At 51.3% G+C, this 17,187-nt stretch overlaps 1 protein-coding gene across 1 annotated transcript in view; it reads left to right on the top strand.

Moving 5' to 3' along the window:
• The window catches only part of SLC38A10 (solute carrier family 38 member 10), a 37,941-nt gene that overhangs the window by 6,828 nt on the left and 13,926 nt on the right, over nt 1-17,187 (top strand). Inside the window, exons 4-10 of the mRNA XM_009276834.2 lie at nt 281-424; nt 2,076-2,200; nt 5,631-5,733; nt 6,556-6,738; nt 8,707-8,818; nt 9,021-9,127; nt 15,328-15,481. Coding sequence (XP_009275109.2) covers nt 281-424; nt 2,076-2,200; nt 5,631-5,733; nt 6,556-6,738; nt 8,707-8,818; nt 9,021-9,127; nt 15,328-15,481 — 928 coding nt within the window. The remainder of the gene's footprint in view (nt 1-280; nt 425-2,075; nt 2,201-5,630; nt 5,734-6,555; nt 6,739-8,706; nt 8,819-9,020; nt 9,128-15,327; nt 15,482-17,187) is intronic.

The raw sequence follows: 17,187 nt of genomic DNA, 5'->3' as shown, positions 1-17,187 counted from the left end.
AAATACTTCCACTTCAGGATGGACCTGTCACGCACTGTGTAGAGCAACAGTGGCACCCAGTGACTGTAGAAGCTAATCACAGACCTAGCCAAAGAAATGGCAAGCTTTCAGCATCAAATCTTTAAATACGTACAGAAGCAGAATTTCACATTTGAAATCGATCCTGGCTTTGCATTGTTTCTCACTCTGGAAAAAATTAACCACGTGGGGGTTTGCTGATTTGGTGGGATGTTTTGAGTATCCTCCGTGCTCCAGTTCTTTATGCGGGTCCCTTTTCCAGGTGTCGGGCAGTTTCCGGATAGTCCTGCTCTTTGCCGTCTCCCTCTGCATTGTACTTCCATTGAGCCTCCAGAGGAACATGATGGCCTCCATACAGTCGTTCAGTGCCATGGCTCTGATCTTTTACACGGTGTTCATGTTCGTGGTGAGTATCGACGCCGGGAAGGCTGTTTTCCGAGTGTTTTAACACAGATGTTCCCGCTGGGACAGCCTGCAGGTGCGGGCCTCGAGTTTAAAATGTCCTTCCTGATAACGCGCGCCGCTAGTGCCGGGCGTGATGAGTGATCTGGGTGCCCGTGCTCTGGAGCTGGTGGAGGTGGGGAGGTACAGACTGTAGAAACTGGCCAGTGGGTCTGTAAGCTATTACAAATGCTAGGGACTGTGGTGGCACAAATAATAATAAACCACAAATCAAGTTGTGGTTTATTCTGCTTGTTGGTGTCTTATAATTTAGGGCTCTGAACTTTAAATCAAAGGATGGAAGATGTGGGGAAGAGCGCCTGGAAGCAGAAGGACTTTCATCATGCGTTAGTGTTTTGCCTTGAAAACCTCAATGCTTCTAATCTGCAGGGGGAAGGCAGTTCTTGTTAAGAACTCAAGCATGTACTTTGCATGCTTTTTTTGCAGCTGATGGTTAATGTCTTTCAGGCTGCAAGTAGTTTTATTTGTTAAACACCAGCCCTTCTATTTCTTGAGTGTTGAAAGCTTCGTAAAGTCTTAAATCTGGTATGTGGTGTATGCTTGCTCTTAGATATTTCTAGAACAGTTCTTCACTGAGGTGAATGGATTCTTGACCGTTTAGATTAAGTAGGGTAAGCTGAGAGTAACCTAAAGCTGGCCCTATTTGGCTTGGCCAAGCCCCGGTGTATAGCACCATTTACTGAGAGGTGGAGACTTTCACTTGCTTTTTGATGACTTCAAGTTTCACCTCACGGATGCTCATGTGGCTGGCTTGTGGAGCCCCAGCCCTGTCTCTTCCAAATTTCAGGACTGGAAGAACTGAAACAAAAGGAAGAAAAGGGAGGTGTGGAAACTCTTTGCACTTAACCTTTTTTTAGTAGGTTGTGCTGGGTCACGCTTCTGAGCTTGCCTCTGTGAGGAGGCTGGAAACTGTAAATGAGTGTTTTACAAAACTGCCGTGTTCCAGGAGCTGTGCCTTTAAGAAAACCACAACATTTCATGAGAGTTGGCTGCACTAAAACATAATCTCTGGGGATTAGAAAACCCCCATTCAGGCGATATTATAAACAGGCATTCAGACATATTTACCTTCTGTTTCCTGTGCAACCCAATGCCTGCCAGTTTCCCTGTCAATGGCAAAAAAGCTCCCCTGGCCTCGTCTGGGTGCCTCGCTCCCCCTGTTTTCATGAAGTTTATCCTTGTCTTTGGTGAACTGGTGTTGTTAAATGGCTCTGGAGTAGCAGCGTGCAGGCGGGGTCCTGTTTTAGGAACCTTTGTCTCTCTCCATTGAACAGGATTCTCCGAGGCAAATGTCGCTTCCCGTTTGGATTTAAAAACGTGTTTAAAAAAGGGGGGAATGTCATATATCTTTTAAAATACACCCTGGGATCCTTGGTGGCAAGGGGCCTACGGAGGTTGCTGGGAGCTTTAATAAAGTGTGTGGGTGGGGTGGGGAGCTGGGGAATTTGACTAACAGAGATCGGGCTGTGGTAGGCAGCGTGAGCTGTTCCTCGCAGCGCTGCCACACGCTGCCATTTATCCCAGCACCGGCATTACTGCTGCCATGAAGTTGTTTTGGGTTGGATCTTAATCCCTTTTCTTTCTCTTGGCTACAGATTGTGCTGTCGTCCTTCAAGCATGGCCTCTTCAGCGGGCAGTGGCTGCAGCGAGTTAGTTACACTCGTTGGGAGGGCATTTTTCGCTGCATCCCCATCTTTGGCATGTCTTTTGCCTGTCAGTCGTAAGTACCTGCCATTCCCACTTCTGGCAGTTGTGGTGCGCAATGAGGTTTTTTTTGTGAGGGCAGAGGGTCATAAGGATCTGCAAGGGATAGATACCATCTGGTTTCCTATTTTATTTTAATCAAAATATTTTACAGCCCACTGAAGTACAGCATCTCATTCAGTTGTGACCCTTTTGTTACCTAGATGGGGGAGGGAGTTATATTTCACTTGGGAGTTATTGTACTTGAGCAACACAGGATCATTTGGGCCAAACAGATCCTCAGTGTAATGCACGTTGCTTCTGGTACAGCTGCAGAAGTGATGAATTTCCCCCGTTTCTTGAAGGGAATGATTTAGTACCAGGAAAGGCAGCGGGGCTGTGTCGCCTAATGGCCGCAGGGCCCCCTGCAGGGTAGCGTACACCCGCGGCTGCTCTCTGCTTCCCCAAATTTCTTTGACAATACTCAGAAGATCGCACAGTCGTTGACTTTGGAGAGTTCTTCGCGTGTTTCCAGTTACCTGCTTTTAATGAGGGTTTCCGTTGGCACGTGGAAGGACGTGATGGCAGACCAGGCTACTTTCACGTTTCTAGCAGCATTACCTTCTGCACCAAAATGGCAAGTGAGCAATACGTGCCTGGCCAGAATAGTAACAGACTTTAAATAGAAGTGTAAATCCAAATGTGGACACGGAAAAGACCGTCCTCATTTGGAAGGCTGGCAGAGTCGGGCTTTCCCCCCGTAGTTCTAGCGAATGGGTAGCATGCCAACAGTAAATGAATGCGACAGATAAAATTTGTTCAGACTGCTGTGTTTACACCCACACGCAAGATCCAAATCATCATTTTCCACTTATTGGCGCTCTTGGCAGCTCGGTTCCTACCCGAACACACTCCAGTCTTGCTGTTTAATGTCTCCATTACAACTGGCGAAGGGAGTTGTAGTCTTTTACAGCTTTACCTTGTTAACATTTTGGAGTTTTTAAATTCCAATTTTTTTTTTTTCTTATGGTAGCCACACAGTGCCCAGCACAATTTTTCTGGGAGTTGGAAACGCAGGGAAATCGTTTGGTCTGGACCAGTGTGCACATACCTAAATATAGGCTCCATTACAGCACTTATGTGGCAAGCCGAACCTAAAGCTATGTGTTTTTTCCAAGCACCAGGGCAATACGCTGTCCCCAGCCCAGGCAATCTTTATAAGCATGTTGTTCTCAGCTAGGCAGGTTTAATTTTGCTAACCTCTGAATCACTTTTTTAAAAAACAAATAATTCTAATATAAAGCAGAAATCCTTTTCCTTCGGCACGTAAATGCAGCATACAGTAAGGACAAATAAATGCACTATTATTCTAGCTTGAAAAACTTGACCCTGCTTTACTTGCGAGTTCAATACCCCTCGCTCTTTAAAAGCTATCCTGTTGTTGCTGAAGTTGCAAAGTAGGTCACTCCTCTACAGTTGCGTAGCGTGGAAATTTGCTGTGGAGCTGAGAGCAGGGAGCGCGAGGACTCCAGGGTTACCTCTGCTGCAGCCTCCTTGTGTGGCCTTGGTCAAGTCACTGAACCCTCTAATTAAAGAGGAGTCAGTAGAGCTTTCCAGGAGAAAACTTCTAATTTCTGGAGATGGCTATTCTGGTGCAGATGGATGCAAAAATGCTGAATTCACATTTACGTAAAGGATTTTTGTAAGATTAAATCTTGATGCACTATTTTACCGATGCCACCTAACAATTGGTTTAGCATTGCAATCTTTTAAAAAAATTTGTTTCCTAAAACATCCTACTAAAAGTCGGGATGTTGGGCGTTGCCTCTGTGAGCATCAGTTCCCTGCAGGCTGAGTTAGTACTGTGCTCGGAGGGCCTGTACAAGGTGGTCCCTGCAGCGAAGGTGAAGAACAGATACTCTGAGGTAGCTCTGACCACCTCTGAAGCAAGTCTGCTTTCTCCGAGGCTGCTCTTAATGCTTGTGCTGACTTGCCTGCTCTCTGCTCAGGAGGAACCACCTGCTCGTGCCCTCTTTGAGGTGCAGTGTAACAGATAACGCGGAGAAGGATCCCTGATCCTTCGCTGGCCTTCAGTGCAGTCATTTTGCTTAAAAATAAACCCCGGGCGTGTCAGGACATGCTGCCTGTTGCATGCTTCTTGTCCTCTTGCTCTGCCTTGGGAGGTGGTGATGGTCAGGAGGGCCCAGCAGCGTGTCGTGGGGGCTTGAGGGACACTGTGCTGGTCCTCCAAACCCAAGCTGACCAAACGGGCGCCGTTAGGCGATCGCAGGAGGCCTGGGTGCAGCTGGACTTTGCATGGCACTTTTCCCCGTGTCACTGCTGTTGCTCCTGCGTTAACACGAACCTGGCCTGGCTGTGCCATCCCATGTGCTGCAGAGCCTCTCTGCTTCCCTCCTTTCTTCTTCCTGGGCCTGGATGTTTGGCTGGCCCTTCCCCTTGGGGGGCTGAAGTCCGGGACGGAGTCCCGGTCGCTGCGTTGAGGGCAGGGAGGAATCCAAAATGGAGAGACGCCTGGGGAAGCCGGTCTCCTCGCTCCCTGCTGGTAAATGGCTGTCATAGTGCTGCATTCACAGACCCAGCGCGTCTCGCGGGTTCCTGCGAGCCGATGTGCTCAGCTTCCTTTGTGCGGAACCGTTTGACGTTAAGGGATTAAGGGTTAAGGGTTTTTCTGCTTGGCCTCAGCTTGACACGCTTTCTGTTAATGGCTTTGTGCCCACTGGAGCTGGGGATACCCCCTTCCCACCTAACTGGATGCTCCCCCCCCCTTCTCGTGAGAGTTCCTTCAGTAACATGAAGCCAGGATGTAGCCACTTGAATTAAAGTAACAAGAGGTTAATGAGTTGCTAAAATATGCACCTGATGTCAAAAAGTACATTCCACATGCTTTCCAGGTCTGTAAATACCCCAAATCCCGTGTAATTGGCGCTCCCAGCTTTCTATGAACTGAGCTCTAGCAGCAGCGCTGAAATATGACAGGCGCTGCATTTAGTTTTGTTTGTTTAACTTTTCTTTTAGACAGTGTGATGCTCTAACCTTCTTCCTGCTTTTACTCTGTAAACACTGCGTTGCTTTAATTATCAGCATAGAGAGCTCCAAGAACAATAATCTCCAATGCGCTGCCTGGCCTGGTGCCACTGGTGTTTCACTGGAACAAACGGTCATTCATTTTGCAACACTTTTGAACCAAAATGTTTACATCACAGGTTTAGCTCCACGTGGTGGGGTGGGGAGAGCAGGAATATTTTTGCAACACTTAAAGTTATGAGTGTTCTGAAATCTCTTGGCATTAGCAATATAAATTGTGGAATAGCAGCGAGTGTTTATGCTCCGTAGGGGGAAGGTGTCAGGGATTCTTCGCTGCTGGGCTGAGGCAGGGAACATGCTGGAGTTGGGTTTTTCTCTCTCTCCGCAGAAGGTTTCCTTAAACAATTTACCCTTTTCTACAGTCAGGTCTTGCCTACCTATGATAGCTTGGATGAGCCGTCTGTTAAAATCATGAGCTCCATATTTGCTTCTTCCCTAAACGTGGTCACCACCTTTTACATTACGGTAAGAAACTTCCCCTTCTCTTTCCTTGCCAGAAGTCACGCTCTGGAGGGGGCAACAGGGATGATGATTTATCTTCAGTTGGGGCTGGTTTCTGCTTGTCTGTATTTATTCTGAAAGATAAGTCATTTTGCCGAAAGCAAAATTAGATGGGAGATGATGAACCGAACAGTGCAGGAGGCATTTGGAGAGTCCAAATTTTCAGAGTGGCACATTTCCTTGGGCGGAGGCAGAGCAGAGACCCAGCTCTTCCATGTGCATCAGCCTGCTGTCTGCCTTCCAGGGCCCAGCCTGGAGCTGGAGATGCCCCCCAGGGTTTAGGAGAGCTTCTTTCAGCCTGTTGCAATTGGAAAGATGTGAAGGAAGTTATGCCTCATAAAGCACCGGTTAATAAAACTGAGTTAATAATTCCTGAGAAGAGCCTGCCCCTGTGAGCTAGGCTGCCGCAGGGAATCGTTACGGCCCCTCCTTTGTCGGAGGGGGCCGGTCCGTGGGCCTGGCAGCAAGCAGGGTGTCACTGCTCTGTGTCACGGGCAGTGGCAGTGTTCCCTCGCTGCAACGTCCTCCGTGAAAGCCCCCTGTATTCAGTGAGAAACTTGCCTCTGCTTTTAGGAAGGTCCCACTGTTCGTTAATCACCTGTCTCAATTTTTGGGGCTGCTGCAGCTGGGGCTGCTGGCAGGTTGCCCGTGGAGGTGGCCCCACGCTCCCTCCTTGGCTGGCTGGTCCTAGCTCGTGGGAGGTCGCTGACCTCCACCCTTTTGTAAAGAGCAGATATGTGCTTTGGAGTCAAACCCCATCCGCTCACCTCCCCTCCTGCCGGACAGGTGGGCTTCTTTGGCTACGTGAGTTACACTGAAGCCATTGCTGGGAACGTCCTAATGAACTTCCCTTCCAACCTTGTGACGGAGATGATTCGAGTCGGATTCATGATGTCGGTAGCTGTGGGGTTTCCGATGATGATTCTCCCGTGCAGACAGGCGCTGAACACCCTTCTCTTTGAGCAGCAGGTAAGATCCTCTTGTGTGGCCAGGAGCAACTGGCTGCCTTGGTGTGCACCTTTGAAACTTGCTTTTTGAAGGGCTACTGTGACTCTTTGGCTTCTGCTGCTGGCTGCCGACCTGGGCTACAAACGCGCCTTGGTTCTGTGAGACTCTGTTGACAACTGCCTGTTTCTGACCTGTGGTAGGTACACGCTACCCAGGGGGACAAACCCTCAACTGACAGTGAAATCGTAAGTGCCTGGTGTGTGGTAACGGTGCAGCAGGAGGCCTGCGGCAGTCTGTAAATCCTGCTCTGCAGAATGGTTAATCTCTGGTACTTTGAGGTTCTTGTCCTCTCTGCAGAGCAATTTTCGTGGGCAGAAGTGCTGGAGTTGCGAGTCTGAAGGCTGCTATTGCTCTGCTGCGCCCCAGATCCCGTGGCTGCTACTTCCCTGCTCCGCTGGGGATTTCGGCTCTCGCACAGAAGTGTTACACAGTTCAGAGCCGAGGTGGTTCTCCCCCTCAGAAGGAGGGAGAAATGTGCTTTTGGAAACAGAGGAGCCTCCTTATTTCCTGCTGCTCCAGCTGGCATCCTTTTGCTGGCCAACTCGATCTTGCTTTGCATTTAGCTCAAGCTTCTGTTCATGGCCTCAGAGCCCAGCCCAGCCTCATTTCTTCTTGCTTCTGTCTATGCCTGCTCATTTCTGCTCTTTTATTATTGTTCTCGTCCTTGCACCTTTGTCAGTAGCCCCCTGAGCAGCCTTCTCCCCTCCGGCTTCAGATGTCCCCTTCCTCCAGTGCTTCCCCTGGCTGTTTGGTGCTGGTCTGGTGCAGAAGCATGCGGTGGAAGACAGCCCTCTCCCACACGTTCACCTTTCCCAGGGTCAGATCTTCAGACAGCCTTTGTGACTATAGTTGGTCTGTCTGATTTAGACTGTAAGTCCCTTGTGGCAGTAGCGTGTTCTCCTCTGTGTATTGTACGGCACTAAGCATGCCGATGGTATTCAGTAAATAACAGTAAGAGATTGTGGGAATGTTCTGAGGCCTTTGTGTATCTGCATAAATAGAAACCTCTTAGGGCAGGAAATAAAACTTGAGCAATTTATAGCTCTAAATCCTGCCACTTCTGCCTGTGAGAAGCCCCCAGCTCTTTTCTCACGTCGGGAGGGCCTGAGGATGGGGGAAGATGATCGGTGAAAGCCAGCGGGTGCAAAGGAGTAAACGCTGGAAACGCTTGGGAAGACTTTGGTTCTCGCCTGGGCTCAGCTCGTTGCTCTTTGGGCTCTGAACCTGTCACTTTGCTTTCCTCTCCCATCTGCGCGGCCAGGAGAGCGGCGACCTGCTGGTTCTCCAGGGCACGTGGGTTCACTGCGTCCTCTGCTTTCCACACCTCCTGCTCGGGGTGTGGGGGTGGGATGGGAAGCGGAGGGCGTCTGGAAACCCTCCAGTATCAGCAGCTCCCCAGCAGCACCGGTCCTCCTCTCTGCCATCTAGCCGGGGTGTCTTCCGTCAAGTCGGAGGAGCTGGCGGTACACGTGTTGTAACGCGGTGGGAATAGCCCTGCTCCCGGAGGTGTAAGGGGATGCCTTGCCGTAGCAAAACCAGAGTTCTTCCCCCTGTGACCGTTCTCTCTCCTGCCTTCTCAGCTGCGCTTCTTTCTCATGCCCTTGGCCTTGGGGCCGCTCACTGAGGCTGGGCGGCTGCAGCACTGGCACAGGGACTGGGATACAGCTGTACGGTTCACATTTGGGGCAGGATGGAAACAGCAGCTTTGGCTCCGTGCCCCCCGTCACTCTCGTTTTGAAGGTTCAAATGCAGTTGCATATTAAAATTGCTCAACCACGTCTAACTGCCCCCCCTAGCATTCACCTCTGTGGAGACCATAGCATGGAGGTGACGAAGCTGCTGGAGCCTGCGGGGGTAATTGCTTAGGAACTGTGGGGTTGTGATGCAGGAGCTAAACTCATTCTCCCCCTCCCGCCCTTTCTCTTCCAGCAAAAAGACGGCACCTTCGCTGCTGGGGGTTACATGCCCCCGCTTCGGTTCAAAGCCCTGACACTGGCTGTTGTGTTTGGAACCATGGTAGGAGGCATCATGATCCCGAACGGTGAGCGAGGAGTTGGGGGCATGGGCTGGTTGCTTGGCTATTTTATCTGGTCTCTTTTATCTGCTTTTCTGGGTGGGATGGCCAGGCTCGCTGGGCTCGCGCCCCAGCCTGCCCGCGGGCTCAGACAGCCGCCATGTGCTGCTGCTCTGGCTGTCCTAGAGAGGGGCCTTTGCTGACGTCTCCTCTTCTTCTTCTTTGCCAGTGGAAACAGTCCTGGGCCTGACAGGTGCTACGATGGGAAGCCTCATTTGTTTTATCTGCCCAGCTCTTATTTACAAGAAGATCCACAAGAATGCACTTTGTTCACAGGTCAGTGCTGATGCTGCTTGACATCCCCCTAAGCCCTCTGCAGAGCCTGGGAACGTAGTTAATTTGGCTGCAGCAGAGAAACCGCTCGGCACCTCCTTCAGCCTCCCCCTCCAGTCTGCCCAGTACAGGTGGGAGCTGTTCTGGTCGGCTGCTTTGAGCAGCATCGCTTATGGGCATGCAGGCAGCAGCGGAGGAGGTGCTGGCCCAGTGCATGGCCTGCCCTGTGCTGGAACACCGGCTCTTTTTGTCCCTCCGGCAGCAAGCGAAGCATTCATTTGGTGCGTAAAATGCTGCTTCCAGTCCGCCTTCTGGTGGGCTTCAGGTTCTGTATCCGCAGAATGGGAAATCCAGGCAGCCTATAAAACCTTAACGGGCCTTACATCCCAACCTGCCTGGGCTGGGTAAAATAAACACGGTTTCTCAGCGATGTGGTTCTTGCTGCTGACCCTCAGCTTTCTGGTTTCAACCAAAATAATAATAAAAAGGAACACACACATAGAGGTGTTGCTTCAGGAATTGATTTTTAAAAAATTGGGGTCGTTCAGAGGCTGTTAGAAGTTTAGCTTTTCCTTTTGCTCCAGTTTGAGTTGGCCTCCTCGGGGACTGAAACAAAGTGGCTCTTTGCTGGGCTTGATCTCTCTGATTCTGCACATACCGTGCTTTTGTGGGGCTGAAATTAACATGTTTTGTTTTTTTCTAACAATAACTTAATCCACTGCCTTTTAGCAGGCCGCTGCCCCAGCATTGCCAGTCACGACAGTGCTGGGCTGGGAATAAGGTTTTCAGCAAACTGCAGAGTCAGCAGGGGGAGAGCACGACATTTTTGTGGGTCCTACAGAACTAATGGCTTTTTCTGTGTTTAATGACTTGTGGGTTTGCAAACGTACATGAAGTTTTTAAGCAGGGGGTATTTTTTTTTCTTTCCCCATGCTTTCTCTGACACAAGGAAATAGTCCAACTTTCCAGCTTTCACTCTGAATTCTGACACTTTGGTCCTAACTTCTTTGACTGAAACCCCAAGCAGGAGTCTGAATGCCAGCCTGGATTTTTCAGGGAAACAAAGAGCACTTTCAAGAATCGCTTTCTATTCTGGCTGAGCCAGAACGTTTCTGTGCAGTGCCTTGAAACTGCACTTAGGATGTGCTGAGCTCTTAGACTGGCTGCCCAGAGGCGACTGTCAGCTGCCGGGGGTTGAACACTGGGGCCCTCACAATGCTCGACCTGAAACGCTGGTCACAAGGCTGGTGAAGATGTTTGTCCTGCAGAAATCCCCACAAAGGAATAAGGGCTTATCTAAAGCATCAGCCCCCAGGTTACCCTGGCATTTCAAGGGGCTGGTAGCAAGCTGTCCAGCCTTCTCTTGAATGATCCATCGCCTGTCAAGTTTGCATACTTGCTTTGACCGATGCTCTGAAGTGCTGCAGCAAGGGCACACCTGCCTTCAGAAACGTGCTAGGCTGCAGAGCACCTCCCTGCCTCCACTCTGGAGCCGAATTCTGGGCCCACCCTCTCCTTGTTCCTCCAGGTCTTCTGCAAAGACTCATTTATTCGTTCCCTGAAGCTCCGTCTTTGGTCTCCTCTTTCATTCCTGCTTTCTTTGATCAGGTGCTCCACTCCATCAAAATATGCTCCTCTGAAAAGTGGCAGTCAGGGGGGAGAAGGAGCCAGCCCTGGGCATAGCTGTCCCTCCCCGCTTTTCCCTGTCTAAACAACGTATGCGTATCTTCTCCCTCCCTCCATCATCTTTAGCTTTCTTCCATAGCAGCAGACCTTCTCAATGCCAGCTCTTACGCTTGCCTGAATTATCTTGACGCTTGTGGTGCTGCTGCTGAGAACTGGCTGCTTTTATTGGGCCGCCTCTGGCATCGAGCAAAGTCCCGTGTGGGGCAGCCCACGGGGCTGGCGAGATAGGACGTTTAGATGTACCGAGCTGGGAAGATGGTGCAAGCTGAGGCTACGAAACAGGGGAGTTGCCTTAAAAGTGGTGAAGAGGGTTCCAGGGGGAGCAATGTGGGCGGTCCCAGATGTTTGCTGGCCAGCAAAAAGCCTGGGCAGCTTCTGCCAGCGAGCTGTTAATTATCGCAGCCGCTGGTCAGCCGGCCGGGGCTGGGGAGGGCAGCTTGGGCTAGGCTGGGGGGTGGCTTGGTTGAAAGGCTTGCTGTGTTGGAAAGACGATCAGGTAACAGAGCGGTTAAAATGCTTGAAGTCAGGCGTGCAGAGCTGTGAATGAACTGGGGAGAGCGTTCCCTTTCTTGTGGTTAAGCATCAAGCGTGTTTCTGTGAAGGTGCCGGTCCGTGTCCCGCTGCCCGCCGGGAGCCTTGAACGGGGGGGACAGGGTGAGGTTTGGCAGAGTGCTGCTGAAGGTCACGTTAAGGTCTGTAAACAGAGTGTTTAACTTCTAACAGGAAGGTGTTGGCTTCCCAGTGTTGACACAAGCCTGTCCGAGAGGCCCCTCCTAGGGAGGCCAGGGTTGCTGTTGTCCCAGTTGGGGAAGAGGAGCTGCGGAGAGGCTGCTCGAGGTCAGGAAATAACCCCTCAGTCTCGCTCCTGTGCGGATGGAAAAGAGATTCCCCTCTGCCCTCCCCTGGTAGCGCAGCAGCCAGCGCACCTTCACCGCAGGCGTTTTCGGTTGGTACGGCCCTTCAAGCACAGCATCTCTGTCGCAGCGCAGCGGAGGAACCCGGCAGTGACCGGGGCTCTGCATTCCTTTGCCGTGACTCTGTCCCTCCAAACGCTCGGTGTCCAAAACAGCACAGTTTGGAGGATGTCGTCACTCCGCACAAATGCAGTTTTTTTGCTTCCCGCTGATGGCTCAGGCGTGGTTAGAGGAGATGGTCTGAGCTAATGACACTGCTGTACAAAGTTCAAGTTATCTTCTGGGAGGGAGGACGGCCGAGGGAAAGCGACCAGCAGAGGAAACGGCCGCGTAAACTTCCTATCCTGAGTTCCCGTCCGCACTCAGAGCGTTCCTCTCGGGAGACAGGCCCTTGCCTTGCTGACCTGCCTGTTGGAGGAGGTTGCAGCCAGAAGGGTTTGCACGTCCTCTTGCCATGTCCACGTTGAGAAGTGCTTCTGGAGAAGGGTCTCTGCTCTCAGCAGGTTTGTTTTTTCAGAGGCAGGGAGATCTTCCTGTGGGACCAGACACTGGCTTATAACTGCTCTGCAGTGTTGCCCCTCCCCTTGCTCCAGGTTCTCAGCTCTTCAGCTGAACGCTTTGGGGGTAGGTTGTTCCCCTGCCTGTGTTTGTTTCCTAAAGCCACCGGGTCCTTGCACCCCACGTTTCCTCTTCCTTCGATCACCAGATTAGCCTTGGTGGTCCCTTGAGTACAAACTGCGTGGTTTTCCGTGTCATAAGTATCTCCGTGGAATTAAGCCAAATTGTGGACCTCTTTATTCTGGTCTTCGGTTGCTGACGGGGTAGGTGAGGAGGAGGTGCGCTGACAAGGGGGTAGCTGAAGGTGAGGGACGGCTGCCGGTTCATGGACAGCCCAGCCTGTCTTTGACTGCCACATGTGCCTGTACCCGCTGCTCTGGGAAGCTCACAGATGAACTCCAAATGTTAAACAATCAAAGGGGTTTGAATCTAAGGCATTCAAGCCTGTGGTTCCCCACTAAGATAAGAAACAACAAAAATCCTTTTAAAACATTTAATGTTTTCAGCCGTTTCCTACAGTTCCCTTCTCTCCCACGTTGCTCCTAGTTCCTGTGGCACCAGAATAGATCCTCTTTGTGGAAACGCTCTTCCTCTCTGCTGTTGTTTCTGGAAGCCGCCAGAACAGCCTTCCAGTCGCAAAGTGCGTTTCTGCCGGGGCTGTAGATTGTGTGAGGGGAGGAAGTGGACGAGCTCCGAGCCGAGGGCAGCAGTGGCAGGGACCTGCTGACTCTGCTTTTGGCCCGAGCAGGATGGCAGGATATCTGCTCTTTGTGCACCCACACAGCAAGGCAGGGAGCAGATTTTACTTCTGTTTCCTTTGCAACGTCTCTAAGGTCTGGCCTCTGCTCCCTGGCCACGCTGCTCGTCCCTTGTCCAGAGCTGCTTCACGTCCCGCCAACCTTTTCCTTCAGAAGGCGTCTGTCTGTCTGCAGGGGTGTGCTGAGAACGGGGTCTCCTGGGCCCGAGGCTCTGACCGCCCTGGCCTGCATTTCTGGGTGATCTCCCTCAGCATGAGGAAGGAGAGGAAAACGTTAGCCTCTCCTCCCTCCCCTGGAGGTGCCAACGTTTCAACTTCTTTCAATTTCCCTTCTCCCCTTTATTTTCAGTTTTCTCCCTCCGGCAGCTCCCGGTCGTAGCGGTGGTCCCCTGTAGCCGTTCCTGGTTTTTCTCACACTGAGTAGCATCCTTTTGTCGTGCTTTTTGTGAACTGGGATGTAAATGCTGCACGGTAAGGATTCTGGGGGAAGAGGATGAGTCCCGCAGGATGTGGCTCTCTGGTGAGCTGGTATCGCAGCCCAAGCCAGAATCACCGGGTGATCTGGGTGTTGCACCTCTCTGCAAAGGGGCCAGGCAGCTTGTGTGGTTCCTACTACACGGCAACAAGATCGTGTACCAAAGCAGCGTTTTTCCTTTGCGGATTGAGACTTTTTTACGATTGCCTCGTGAAGCGTGCATAGCAAGTTGTTCTTGTTAGACGTGTGGTGGAAAAAGCGGTGTCCTCTCCCCAGCAGCCTGCAGTCAGCGCGCGTGCAGCAGGGGTGGGGATGGGAACTGGCGAAAAGCCGAGGGGAACCAGCGGCGTGCTGCCCGCAAGCTCCGAGCGTCGCGCAGGGAGGCCGCGAAGCGCAAAGAAAAGATGCAGTTTGCGGCATTGCCTCGGATCCTTTGCTGCCGTATGCAGAGCTGCAGAAATAAGGCAGATCCCTGGTGTTTCAGAGAGCAGAATGTATTTAATTAAAAAAAAAAAAAGGGGGGAATTGCTGCATCATAAATACCAATTTGCTGCAAACTTTCAGCTTCCCAGCATTGCAGAGGCTTTTTCTGTTTTGCCTATGAGGGTTCCTGTTGCTTCCATGGTCTGTTGTGAAAAGGAGCTTGTGGGGAGACCAGTGTTTCTAGCGGAGGGTGCCGCTGCTTTGCCTGCTTCCCTCAGCACAAACTCTTGGCGACTTTCTCCTACCAGTCGTTCGCAGTGCCGTTGACGCGTTGACATGCAAACCAGGTTCCATGAGAAGCCCTTGCTGTGACAATTGCAATGACTAACTAGGTAAAAATAATATATTAGAGTTTAATTAAATCTCCCCAGTCAGTGTTGTCGGCCAGCAATCCGTCCGCTCGGCTCTTTGAACTGGTACCGCTCTCGTCTGGAGGAGCAGGCAGGCGTTTGGCAGCCCTGGCACCGAGCACGGCAGACGTTCCTCGGCCCCTGCTGCTGTTGCGCGTCATCTTGCTTGTCCTTCTCGAGTTACCCTGTGAATTGCTAGTGCTCCCGGAGATTTTTCTTTTTGTGCAGAGAGTTTTTTTTATTCTTTCTTACGGCTCATGTGGAATTAGATCCTTTTAGATCAATTTATCATTAGATAATAAGCAGCAGAAATGTTCTTTTTGGTGGTGGTCACTTTCTCCTTTTTGAGCTAGGGAAATTCATAGAGCCCTTCCCTCCGCAGGATCCAGATTCTGTCTTTCTATTTTTATTCTGTTTGGTCCCAGCTTTCTGGAAATCGGTGAGTTACTTCTTACCAGCTTCTTGAGCACTGGCCACCAGGACTCGCGTGTGGACATCTTATTCGTGCTTTCAAAAATAAGAATTTTTAAACAGCTCCCTAGAACCTTTCTGGGCTGTAAACAGGTCGGGCACCTCTGTTCTCAGCCAGGCCTGATTTCATGGTGTTCTAATGTAGCTGCTGGAAATACCAGGGAATGAGTCTTTGCAGCTGGACTCTTGTCTGCCACATGCATTTTTCTATCCTTACATCCTGTCCGCTTGCTTTTGAGCCCTCCTGATACAGGAGTTGCCTTTTCAACAGCTTCCAGCATCTGGAACTCTCATTCATATGTCTCTACATCCAAATACAAACCTCAGCCAAAAGCTACTGTTTTTTCTTTTTCGCCTCTTAAATTTCTCTCCTCTTCTCTCCCTCTTATTGACACGTGTAATTGCACTGAGCTTTGAATTGTTTGGAGACACTGTTTGCATGAAGAGTGCTGTACAGAGCAGTCCCGTTTGTTTTGCTGTGCTAACTGAAGCTCTGGCACGTTGTGCAGATTATACTGTGGATTGGCCTGGGAATACTGGTTATTAGTACGTATACCACCTTGTCTGCAACGGAGGACGCCCCTGTGAAGACGGAAGTGGTGGGCTTGGAGCACCTGGATGGAGAGGAGAACAGAATTGACCAGGATTCAGTGAAAATCCCAGGTATGTGTCTGCTTGAATTGTGCTTCCCAGCCCTGCTCCCAGCTCCACCTCTTTTAAAAGAAAAAAAAAAAAAGTGTGTTTTAAAAAGTGTGGTGGAAGCAGGGTCTTTTCCAGGCAGCCCCGTGCATCTTCACAGCGTCCTGGGGACTTTTCCCAAGAGAGGCTGCAGTTTTGCCTTCTGGAAAAGCCTGGTGTGACCTCCGGTGGTACCCTGTGGGAGTTGTTCTTTTGGGAAGGGAAAGGAAAGGTAGGGTGCGTGGGGCCGGGGTCCCCTGTAAGGAGAGAGCACGGGTCTCCCCGTTCGGGGTAATAAATGCAGCTCTGTGAGCGCAGCCCAGCGGAGGCTCCGCGCTGGCCACCTGTACGAGGGGTGTGAGTGGCCAAACAGGGCTGCTTTCACCATTTCTGCCAGCGCATTGTCCGCTGTTCCAATAACAAGCCATTCATTGCACTCAAAGGTATGTAAATTTATGGGCACTGACTTTTTTTAGTTGTGAGGATATAAATTTGGATTCGGTTTTAGCTCTGACAAAGCCTGTGATTATGCCTCAGCTTTGTTTACTGGTTCACGTTATTTATTATTTGTTTACTGTGGCCGTTGATAGAATTACGGCCGATCCCTCCCTTCCCCAGCTGCAGGCTTGCCTTGCAAGGCCATCGCTAGCAGGTGTTGCGTGACCCTGCGCTGCCCCTCATCTGTGGCTGTGTCCTGTTTCTTTATTTTATTTTTGTTTGGTTCTGCTCGTGCCTTTTTTTTTTGTTGTTGTTCTTCGGGGGGCCTTGAAATATCCTCGCAGAGATTGAGAACGGAAGCGAGAAAGGGGCTGTCTCTTCTGGAGATTATCCTCTCTCCTGGTTGTTGGCTGTGCTCCTGCCGAGCAGCTTTGAGTGTCTCCGAGACACCGGTGCTGCCGCCGATAACATTCACTCCTGGGTTGCTCCGTCCCTGGCAGCGGTGGGGTTTTATGCGTTCGTGCTCAGTTCACCCGAGGCGTGCGTGCCTTCTCAGGCACTAGGATGCCCGTGAACTCTGAGCGAAAGATGCTCTCAATCCCTTAATCGTGCACACTCAGCAGGGCTGGGAGGAGGGATGCAATTGAATTCTTCCGTCTTCGTTAATTTTGGAGCAGTAATGGCCAAAGAACAGCTGCTCGTTTCAGGAGGAGTCGCTAATGACACGTGTTCTTGTGACTGGGAAAATAAAAAAAAGTCCCATAAAAGATGGTGTCCGCTGGAGTTTGCTAAATCTCTTCTCCACTTCTCCGCGTGAGCCGGGGCGGCAGAGCAGGACGCCTGCGTCTAATCGTCGCGGAGCGCAGCGACTCGTCGGTCGCCCTGCTGTACCCACCGCCTGTGCCCAGAGCTCCTCAGCATTAGCCCTTATTGCCGGATTAAATAATCCTACCTGGGACGAAGGCGGTTTTAGTGCTCTTGGTTCCTAAACTTCCCGGGGAGGAGCTGTGCAGCTCCTAACGCGCTGACAAGCGTCTGCCCGGGGAAAGCTCAGCTGCCCTCCGAGTCCAGCGTGGTCCCTTCCGTAGCGGGGGGGCTGCTGGCTCTGCCCCCGGGAGCGGAGCCTGGCCTTGGGTGCTCCATCCCCTGGGAGGAGGAAGCGGGATGGGGCTGGGGGAGATGGAGCTGGGCAGAGGAAGGGGGACAAGGGACCTGGCAGGGCGGACGGCGCTGGGGGAGCGGCGGCGGGTGGA

This window comes from Aptenodytes forsteri, unplaced genomic scaffold (assembly GCF_000699145.1).
Source record: "Aptenodytes forsteri isolate BGI_AS27 unplaced genomic scaffold, ASM69914v1 Scaffold34, whole genome shotgun sequence".
NCBI classification, from domain to species: Eukaryota; Metazoa; Chordata; class Aves; order Sphenisciformes; family Spheniscidae; genus Aptenodytes; species Aptenodytes forsteri.
This window is presented reverse-complemented; position numbering and strand designations above follow the sequence as displayed.